Source organism: Salvelinus alpinus, chromosome 24 (assembly GCF_045679555.1).
Source record: "Salvelinus alpinus chromosome 24, SLU_Salpinus.1, whole genome shotgun sequence".
Taxonomy (NCBI): domain Eukaryota; kingdom Metazoa; phylum Chordata; class Actinopteri; order Salmoniformes; family Salmonidae; genus Salvelinus; species Salvelinus alpinus.
This window is the reverse complement of record NC_092109.1, coordinates 41,007,165-41,018,134: the sequence shown is the minus strand read 5'-3', so window position 1 is coordinate 41,018,134 and position 10,970 is coordinate 41,007,165. Positions and strand designations below refer to the sequence as shown.

Genomic DNA, 10,970 nt, shown 5'->3' with positions numbered 1-10,970 from the left:
GAATTCTGAACACATTCTCAATGATGATTTGTGCCGTCTCCTTAGCGGAAGGAAGCTTAGCGAGGGGAATGAAATGTGCCGCCTTAGAGAACCTATCGATAACCGTAAGAATCACAGTCTTCCCCGCAGACGAAGGCAGACCGGTAATAAAGTCTAAGGCGATGTGAGACCATGGTCGAGAAGGAATGGGAAGCGGTCTGAGACGACCGGCAGGAGGAGAGTTACCTGACTTAGTCTGCGCGCAGTCCGAACAAGCAGCCACGAAACGGCGCGTGTCCCGCTCCTGAGTAGGCCACCAAAACCGCTGGCGAATAGAAGCAAGCGTACCCCGAACGCCGGGATGGCCAGCTAACTTGGCAGAGTGAGCCCACTGAAGAACAGCCAGACGAGTAGAGACAGGAACGAACAGAAGGTTACTAGGACAAGCGCGCGGCGACGCAGTGTGAGTGAGTGCTTGCTTTACCTGTCTCTCAATTCCCCAGACAGTCAACCCGACAACACGCCCTTCAGGGAGAAGCCCCTCGGGGTCGGTAGAAGCCACAGAAGAACTAAAGAGACGGGATAAGGCATCAGGCTTGGTGTTCTTATTTCCCGGACGATAGGAAATCACGAACTCGAAACGAGCGAAAAACAACGCCCAACGAGCTTGACGTGCATTAAGTCGTTTGGCAGAACGGATGTACTCAAGGTTCTTATGGTCAGTCCAAACGACAAAAGGGACGGTCGCCCCCTCCAACCACTGTCGCCATTCGCCTATGGCTAAGCGGATGGCGAGCAGTTCGCGGTTACCCACATCATAGTTGCGTTCCGATGGCGACAGGCGATGAGAAAAGTAAGCGCAAGGATGGACCTTATCGTCAGACTGGAAGCGCTGAGACAGAATGGCTCCCACGCCCACCTCTGAAGCGTCAACCTCGACAATGAATTGTTTAGTGACGTCAGGAGTAACAAGGATAGGGGCGGATGTAAAACGCTTCTTGAGGAGATCAAAAGCTCCCTGGGCGGAACCGGACCACTTAAAGCAAGTCTTGACAGAAGTCAGAGCTGTGAGAGGGGCAGCCACTTGACCGAAATTACGAATGAAACGCCGATAGAAATTAGCGAAACCGAGAAAGCGCTGCAACTCGACACGTGACTTAGGAACGGGCCAATCGCTGACAGCCTGAACCTTAGCGGGATCCATCTGAATGCCTTCAGCGGAAATAACAGAACCGAGAAATGTGACAGAGGAGACATGAAAGGCGCACTTCTCAGCCTTCACGTAGAGACAATTCTCTAAAAGGCGCTGGAGTACACGTCGAACGTGCTGAACATGAATCTCGAGTGACGGTGAAAAAATCAGGATATCGTCAAGGTAAACGAAAACAAAAATGTTCAGCATGTCTCTCAGTACATCATTAACTAATGCCTGAAAGACAGCTGGAGCATTAGCGAGACCGAACGGCAGAACCCGGTATTCAAAATGCCCTAACGGAGTGTTAAACGCCGTTTTCCACTCGTCCCCCTCTCTGATGCGTACGAGATGGTAAGCGTTACGAAGGTCCAACTTAGTAAAGAACCTGGCTCCCTGCAAAATCTCGAAGGCTGACGACATAAGGGGAAGCGGATAACGATTCTTAACCGTTATGTCATTCAGCCCTCGATAATCCACGCAGGGGCGCAGAGTACCGTCCTTCTTCTTAACAAAGAAAAATCCCGCTCCGGCGGGAGAGGAAGAAGGCACCACGGTACCGGCGTCGAGAGAAACAGACAGATAATCCTCGAGAGCCTTACGTTCGGGAGCCGACAGAGAGTATAGTCTACCCCGAGGGGGAGTGGTCCCCGGAAGGAGATCAATACAACAATCATACGACCGGTGAGGAGGAAGGGAGCTGGCTCTGGACCGACTGAAGACCGTGCGCAGATCATGATATTCCTCCGGCACTCCTGTCAAATCACCAGGTTCCTCCTGAGTAGAGGGGACAGAAGACACAGGAGGGATAGCAGACATTAAACACTTCACATGACAAGAAACGTTCCAGGATAGGATAGAATTACTAGACCAATTAATAGAAGGATTATGACATACTAGCCAGGGATGACCCAAAACAACAGGTGTAAAAGGTGAACGAAAAATCAAAAAGGAAATGGTCTCACTGTGGTTACCAGATACTGTGAGGGTTAAAGGTAGTGTCTCACATCTGATACTGGGGAGAAGACTACCATCTAAGGCGAACATGGGCGTGTGCTTCCCTAACTGTCTGAGAGGAATGTCATGTTTCCGAGCCCATGCTTCGTCCATAAAACAACCCTCAGCCCCAGAGTCTATCAAAGCACTGCAGGAAGCAGCCGAACCGGTCCAGCGTAGATGGACCGACAAGGTAGTACAGGATCTTGATGGAGAGACTTGAGTAGTAGCGCTCACCAGTAGCCCTCCGCTTACTGATGAGCTCTGGCTTTTACTGGACATGACATGACAAAATGTCCAGCAGAACCGCAATAGAGGCAAAGGCGGTTGGTGATTCTCCGTTCCCTCTCCTTAGTCGAGATGCGAATACCTCCCAGCTGCATGGGCTCAGTCTCTGAGCCGGTGGGAGGAGATGGTTGAGAAGCGGAGAGGGGAAGCACCGTTAACGCGAGCTCTCTTCCACGAGCTCGATGACGAAGATCAATCCGTCGTTCTATGCGGATGGCGAGTGCAATCAAAGAGTCCACGCTGGAAGGAACCTCCCGGGAGAGAATCTCATCCTTAACCTCAGCGTGAAGTCCCTCCAGAAAACGAGCGAGCAACGCCGGCTCGTTCCAGTCACTGGAGGCAGCAAGAGTGCGAAACTCTATAGAGTAATCCGTTATGGATCGATCACCTTGACATAGGGAAGCCAGGGCCCTGGAAGCCTCCTTCCCAAAAACTGAACGATCAAAAACCCGTATCATCTCCTCTTTAAAGTTCTGATAATCGTTAGAACACTCAGCCCTTGCCTCCCAGATAGCTGTGCCCCACTCCCGAGCCCGACCAGTAAGGAGTGATATGACGTAAGCGATCCGAGCTCTCTCTCTTGAGTACGTGTTGGGCTGGAGAGAGAACACAATATCACACTGGGTGAGAAAGGAGCGACACTCAGTGGGCTGCCCAGAGTAACATGGTGGGTTATTAACCCTAGGTTCCGGAGACTCGGAAGACCAGGAAGTAGCTGGTGGCACGAGATGAAGACTCTGAAACTGTCCAGAGAGATCGGAGACCTGAGCGGCCAGGGTCTCAACGGCATGACGAGCAGCAAACAATTCCTGCTCGTGTCTGCCGAGCATTGCTCCCTGGAACTCGACGGCAGTGTTGAGAGAATCCATAGTCGCTGGGTCCATCTTGGTCGGATTCTTCTGTTATGCTGATGAATGAGGACCCAAAAGCGACGTAATAGAAACAGAGTCTTTATTCCAGTATCAAACAAACAATGATTCTCCTGGAAATATCCAAGGTAAATCCAAAACAGGAAACTGAAATCCTCTCGTCAGTAGAGAGGAACGACTGGAGACGCGACCACAGACTGCAGGTCGCTTCAGGAAGGCACAGGCCGTAGCTGACATAGACACCTGCTCAACGCAGCATCTGAAGAAGGCAAAAACACGACAGGGCGGAACAAGGACACAGGACAGCAAACATCAAACAAGAATCCGACAAGGACAGAAGCGGAAAACAGAGGGAGAAATAGGGACTCTAATCAGAGGGCAAAATAGGGGACAGGTGTGAAAGAGTAAATGAGGTCGTAAGGAGAATGAGAAACAGCTGGGAGCAGGAACGGAACGATAGAGAGAGAGAGCGGGAGAGGGAGAGAGGGAGGAGGAGAGAGAGAGAGAGAAAGAGGGAAAGAACCTAATAAGACCAGCAGAGGGAAGCACAGGGACAAGACATGATGATCAAAGACAAAACATGACAGTGTCATGCACAAAGTAGATGTCCTAACCGACTTGCCAAAACCATAGTTTGTTAACAAGAAATTTGTGCAGTGGTTGAAAAACTAGTTTTAATGACCCCAACCTAAGTGTAGGTAAACTTCCGACTTCAACTGTACGTATGTGAGAAGGCTGTACATTGACATGTACATATGACCCAGACTAACCTGTACCCCTGTATACTTTAGTTTTCTTAGTAAATATTTTCTTAACTCTTATTTTTCTTAAAACTGCATTGTTGGTTAAGGGCTTGTAAGTAAAACATTTCACGGTAAAGTCTACACCTGTTGTATGACAAATATAATTTGATTTGATTTGTTACAAAAGAGTATGAATGTTTGTAAAGGTATAATTACACTTCTCCATCCATGTTACAGTATCAAACAAATTAGATTTCCAGTCTATTATTATTGATTAACTTCTCTAGGATAGGTGGGACGGTAGCGTCCCACTTGGCCAAAATCCAGAAAAAATGTAGCACACCAAATTCAAATATATTACTATAAAAGTCAATCTTTCATGAAATCACACATGAAAGACACCAAATTAAAGCTACACATGTTGTGAATCCAGCCAACATGTCTGATTTCAAAAAGGATTTACTGGGAAAGCACACCAAACAATTATGTTAGCTCAGTACATAGCCACAGAAAAACAGCCATTTTCCCAGCAAAAGATAGTAGTAACAAAAAACAGAAATAGAGATAAAATGAATCACTAACCTTTGAACATCTTCATCAGATGACACTCATATGACATCATGTTACACAATACATTTATGTTTTGTTCGATAATGTGCATATTTATATCCACAAATCTCGGTTTACATTGGCGCCATGTTCAGAAATGCCTCCAAAATAGCCGGAGAAATTACAGAGAGCCACATCAAATAACAGAAATATTCATCATAAACTTTGATGAAAGATACATGTTTTGCATATAATTAAAGATGCACTTGTTCTTAATGCAACCGCTGTGTCCGATTTAAAAAAAACCTTACGTAAAAAGCACACCATGCGCTCAGATGTAATAACATTTCTTCGCCATGTTGGTGTCAACAGAAATAAGAAATTACATCATAAATATTCCCTTACCTTTGATTATCTTCATCAGAATGCAGTGCCAGGAATCCTAGTTCCACAATAAATTGTTGTTTTGTTCGATAATGTCCATTACTTATGTCCAATTAGCTAATTTTGTTAGCATGTGTAGTACACGTGTCCAAACACTCGCGGAGATGCAGGCAAACGTCGGACGAAATCTTAAAATAGTTATATTACAAGTCGAATAAACTGGTCAAACTTAGTAGAGAATCAATCTTCAGGATGTTGTTATCATTTACATCCAATACCGTTCCAACCGGAGAATTCTTTTCAGTCTCTATAAGTAATGGAACGCAAGACGATATAATGAGGAAAGCGCGTGACCAAGAACTGGCAATCTGCCAGAGCACTGACTCATTCCCCTCCCATCCGGTCCCACAACACAGTATAAACTTCATTCCATGTTCTACTGACTGTTGACATCGAGTGGAAGGCGTATGAAGTGCAAACAGATCCATATATTACAGGGAATTGAATAGGCGATGACTTTAACAACGACCACTCTCAGAATTTTCACTTCCTGTTTGGATTTTTTCTCAGGTTTTTGCCTGCCATATGAGTTCTGTTATACATCATTCAAACAGTTTTAGAAACTTCAGAGTGTTTTCTATCCAATAGTAATAATACTATGCATATATTAGCATGTGGGACAGAGTAGGAGGCAGTTCACAATGGGCACGAAATTCATCCAAAAGTGAATATGCTGCCCCCTATACCAAAGAAGTTAATAAAAAAAAAAAATACTAGAACAAGTAAGTTAAGAACAAATTCTTATTTACAATGACGGCCTAGGAACAGTTGGTTAACTGCCTTGTTCAGGAGGCAGAACGACAGATTTTTACCTTGTCAGCTCGGGGATTCTATCCAGCAACCTTCCGGTTACTAGTCCAACGCTCTAACCACTAGCCTACCCTGCAGCCTCCGTGTTTAACTGCTGTCGCTGTTGTTGTTGTTGTGTTCCAGGAGGTGTTGAGGAACCTGGTGAAGCGATATGTAGCAGCCATGATCAGAGACGCTAAAACAGAAGAGGGGCTGACTGAAGAGAACTTTAAGGTGGCTTTGACCTGGACACGGTCTCTTCTCTTTGCTTGTATGGGAACTGAACCAAGACATCTTGTTGTTTTTTTTCCTGGCTTTCTCTCATATAATACCTCTCTTTTCTGCCTGTCCCTTTTGTTCTAGGAGCTGAAGCAGGACATCTCTAGTTTCCGTTACGAGGTGATGGGGATGATGAAGACAGGTAAACCTGGTCTGGGTGGTCCGGGGGTTGTTGTTGGGGGTGGTTCGGGCGGGGCTGGGGTTGGTGGAGGGCAATCCTGCCTAGCCTATGCCGACCGGTCCCTTAAAGTCCCCACCACCCCCACACCCATTGGCCAGCTGAAGAACAAGAAGACACTGTTTACCGTAACCGCCTCCATCATCCAGCAGGGTGGCGCCACAGCCTTCTCTCCTCGGCTCCCAGACGCACTTGCCTTCAACGGGCTGGGCCTGGCTAACGGCCTGCCCCCCCTGCCCGCAGATGGTGGTTCCTCTGGAAGCTCCAGAGACAAGCAGGGTCAGAGGAAAGACTTCCCCAGGGACATCACTGATTTTGGGCTGTTCCAGAAACGCCAGAGGGGTGGAGCTGGAGCTACTGGGGTTGGGAATATATACTCTGTGTCCGAGGAGATGGGGGAGACAGGGGAATCGGATGGGGAGGAACGGAAAGGGGAGGCAGGGCGTGAGGAGGGCAAGGGACTGTTGGAGGATGGAGAGAAGGAGGAAGAGGAGGATGGAGTGAAGGAGGAAGAGGCCAATAGAGGGAAAGAGAGGGAAGAGGTGGAGGAGGAGGAGGAAGAGGAGGAGAGGGAGAGTTTCCTCCATCAGGAGTCAGGTGCTGATGGGGTTGCATTAGGTTTGTCTAAAGGGTTTGGCGAGGAGGAGAGACTTAGGTATGGGAGAGAGATGGAATAGTGGAAGAGACAGCAGCGATGGGGTCACTGCTGCATAGCGAGAGTGACAATCGGAGTGAGCTTTCTGTGAGGAGTTATAAATCCTGCGTTTGGATAGTAGTGGATATTTACAGGAAACAGATCTGTCACCAAGCAAGTCCAATGTCAAACAATTTCAATGTGAAGAACAAAAGGTTTTGGAATCAAGACATTTAAACAGGTTTCCTTGCTTTCCTTGCATTGGGATTGGGATGCAAACCTAAACAAGGCTTGGATATGTACTGTTTGTGTCAAGGCTTGGAGGATCACTGATGTTTGGAGACTCAGGGAAGCTTGTGACACATTCAGACACACAGATCTAGGACACTCTATTCACCCCCAAAGACAGCTGCTCTCTGCTCAACAGGAGTGACCCGTACGGGGAATAACAGAGTGTCCTTTGGGACAGTCTGGCCAGTGGGATATAGACCATTATTACGTCATGGATGATGTCATATGGAACGGTGATGTCATGGATTATGTCTACCGCTTTCTGAAGAAAAGTGTTTAGTCTGCCCTGTGCTTGGACCAGTCATCTATGGGGAGACTTGTCCCTCTCTTTTTGCCGTCTTTCTTCCCTATCTCCCTTTCCATCACTTTGTATCTCTGTCACAGGAGCTTTTTCTCCCTATTCGTTGGCTCCCTCTCCTCTGTCCCCTTCCCTCTGTCCCCTTCCCTCTACCACATCCCTCTGTCCCCTGTCCCCTTCCCTCTACCATCTCCCTCTGTCCCCTTCCCTCTACCACATCCCTCTCTCCCGTCATCTCTCTCTCTCTCTCACTCTCTCTCGTACCACATCCCCTGCTTTCCTTCTCTCTCTACGCTCAGCTATGAACAGAACAATATATGTATCCTCATATAGATCATCTCTGTTATAGATCCTCTCTGTTATAGATCCTCTCTGTTATAGATCCTATCTTTTATAGATCCTCTCTGTTATAGATCCTCTCTGTTATAGATCCTCTCTGTTATAGATCCTCTCTGTTATAGATCCTATCTGTTATAGATCCTCTCTGTTATAGATCCTCTCTGTTATAGATCCTCTCTGTTATAGATCCTCTCTGTTATAGATCCTCTCTGTTATAGATCCTATGTTATAGATCCTCTCTGTTATAGATCCTCTCTGTTATAGATCCTCTCTGTTATAGATCCTTACTCTATTTGTTCCAGCACTTTATACTCAAATAATTATCTCAAAATGTGTGTCAAGAATCATGCAACATATCTGTAATAGTTTTTCTATGCAATGTTTCGGAGCCTCGTATTAACTAACTACGGTATTGGATTACATTAGGTATTGGATTACATTAGGTATTGGATTATATTAGGTATTGGATTACATTAGGTATTGGATTACATTAGGTATTGGATTACATTAGGTATTGGATTACATTAGGTATTGGATTACATTAGGTATTGGATTACATTACTCCTGGTTTGGGTTGCACAATTACAGGGACTTTCCCAAAATTCCCAGGTTTTCCAGAAATCCGTCTGGAAGATTCCCAGATTTCCTGCTTATTCTCATCTGATTCCGGAATTCTTCCAACCAGGATTTCTGGAAAATCTGGACATTATGGACAGGAGACCGGACTTTTACAACCCTTACCACTGCTCGTACATTTAACCATGTCAATCATATAGGTCTCTCCTCTCACAGACAATATCATATAGGCCTCTCCTCTCACAGACAATATCATATAGGCCTCTCCTCTCACAGACAATATCATATAGGCCTCTCCTCTCACAGACACTATCATATAGGCCTCTCCTCTCACAGACACTATCATATAGGCCTGTCCTCTCACAGACAATATCATATAGGCCTGTCCTCTCACAGACACTATCATATAGGCCTGTCCTCTCACAGACAATATCATATAGGCCTGTCCTCTCACAGACACTATCATATAGGCCTGTCCTCTCACAGACAATATAATATAGGCCTGTCCTCTCACAGACAATATAATATAGGCCTCTCCTCTAATAAACAATATCGCTGACATGCAATCAAACAATTACTACAGAAGATACTGTATATACACCAAATAATCTGTCTTCAATACAACACTATTCATGTTTTTATCGACTGGCATGGTCCAGTTGTGTTGGTGATGTGAACAAATCATGTTGAAGTACAACCTCTTGATTTCATGTTAGTTTGAGAGACCAATGTTATAGAGATTGTGACGTAAACAAAAAAGAATTAATAAACTATGAATATACTTTGACCCATTCACTTGTTCCCATTTGAGTTTGCAAACACAGCGTAGTGAGTGAGCACACACACACACAGACACACAGACACAGACACACAGACACACACACACACATACACACTCTTCTTCCTGTTACCATGGTAGCAATAAGTGTGAAGTTTCCATCTATTTTCAGAGGCTTGTGTTTAGTTCTCTTTCTTCATCAACTCTTTCCCTTCAATAACCGTTTATATTCCTTCATCAACTATTTCCCTTCAATAACCGTTTATATTCCTTCATCAACTCTTTCCCTTCAATAACCGTTTATATTCCTTCATCAACTCTTTCCCTTCAATAACCGTTTATATTCCTTCATCAACTCTTTCCCTTCAATAACCGTTTATATTCCTCCATCAACTCTTTCCCTTCATTGTTGACACTTTATTTTTGTCTCTGAGTCAAAGGGATCCTGCTGCCTCCTTGGTGGACATCATCACCTGTCTTTAGAGACCTGAGGATCAGAATTTAGGGGATCTTAAGGACTCCTCAATCACAGGCATCTCTCTCGTTCTCTCTCTCTCTCTCTGCTCCAGGAACTTTGTCCATTATCACTTACAGCTTTTTCTCACTCTCTCTCTCTCTCTCTCTCTCTCTCTCTCTCTCTCTCTCTCTCTCTCTCTCTCTCTCTCTCTCTCTCTCTCTCTCTCTCTCTCTCTCTCTCTCTCTCTCTCTCTCTCTCTCTCTCTCTCTCTCTCTCTCTCTCTCTCTCTCTCTCTCTCTCTCTCTCTCTCTCTCTCTCTCGTTCTCTCTTTCCCTCTCTCCTCTCTCTCTCTCTCTCTCTCTCTCTCTCTCTCTCTCTCTCTCGCTCTCCCTCTCTCTCTCTCTCTCTCTCGCTCTCCCTCTCTCTCTCTGCTCCAGGAACTTTGTCCATTATCACTTACAGCTTTTTCTCGCTCTCATTCCCTCCCTCTACCCGCCTTTCTCTCTCTCTCTCTCTCTCTCTCTCTCTCTCACCGCTCCATTGACTTTGTCCATTATCACATACAGATTTCTCTCTCCCTCTCTCAATCTCTCATTCCCTCCCTCTACCTGCCTTTCTCTCTCTCTCTCTCTCTCTCTCTCTCTCGCTCTCTCTCTCTCTCTCTCTCTCTATCTGTCTCTGTCTGTCTCTCTCTCTCTCTCTCTCTCTCTCTCACCGCTCCATTGACTTTCTTTCCATCAACAGTCAAGCCAAGCGTGATAGAACTAAGAGTGATAGAAGTCAAGGACAAAGCATTTAGAGGAGAAGGCCAGTGACTGAACATGTCATCTCTAAACACCGTATCATGTCTCAGCCAGGCTGCTAGCCTGGAGGGGCTCTTTTATATTATATAGCACTGTCAGCTGCATCTAGTCAAATCAAATCACATCATATTGGTCACATACACATGGCTAGCAGATGTTAATGCGAGTGTAGCGAAATGCTTGTTCTTCTAGCTCCCGACAGTGCAGCAATACCTTACAAGTAATCTAACAATTCCACAACAACTAATTCACAGAAATCTAAAGGTGTGAATGAGAATATGTACATATGAATATATGGATGAACGATGGCCGAGCGGCATAGCAAAGGTGCAATAGATGGTATAAAATACATTATATACTGTACATGTGATATGAGTAATGTAAGATATGTAAACATTATTAAAGTGGCATTATTTAGACTAGCATTGTTTAAAGTGACTAGTGATCCATTTACTAAAGTGTCCAGTGATTGGGTCTCAATGTAGGCA

General features: G+C 45.5%; 1 protein-coding gene across 3 annotated transcripts in view; it reads left to right on the top strand.

Moving 5' to 3' along the window:
* LOC139552844 (short transient receptor potential channel 4-like) overlaps positions 1-9,231 on the top strand; it is a 135,848-nt gene extending 126,617 nt beyond the window's left edge. For all 3 annotated transcript variants that reach the window (XM_071364928.1, XM_071364929.1, XM_071364930.1), the window contains 2 exons: positions 5,994-6,083; positions 6,213-9,231. In XM_071364928.1, coding sequence (XP_071221029.1) covers positions 5,994-6,083; positions 6,213-6,983 — 861 coding nt within the window. In that variant the 3' untranslated portion in view covers positions 6,984-9,231. The remainder of the gene's footprint in view (positions 1-5,993; positions 6,084-6,212) is intronic.
* The last annotated feature ends 1,739 nt before the right edge of the window (positions 9,232-10,970 follow it).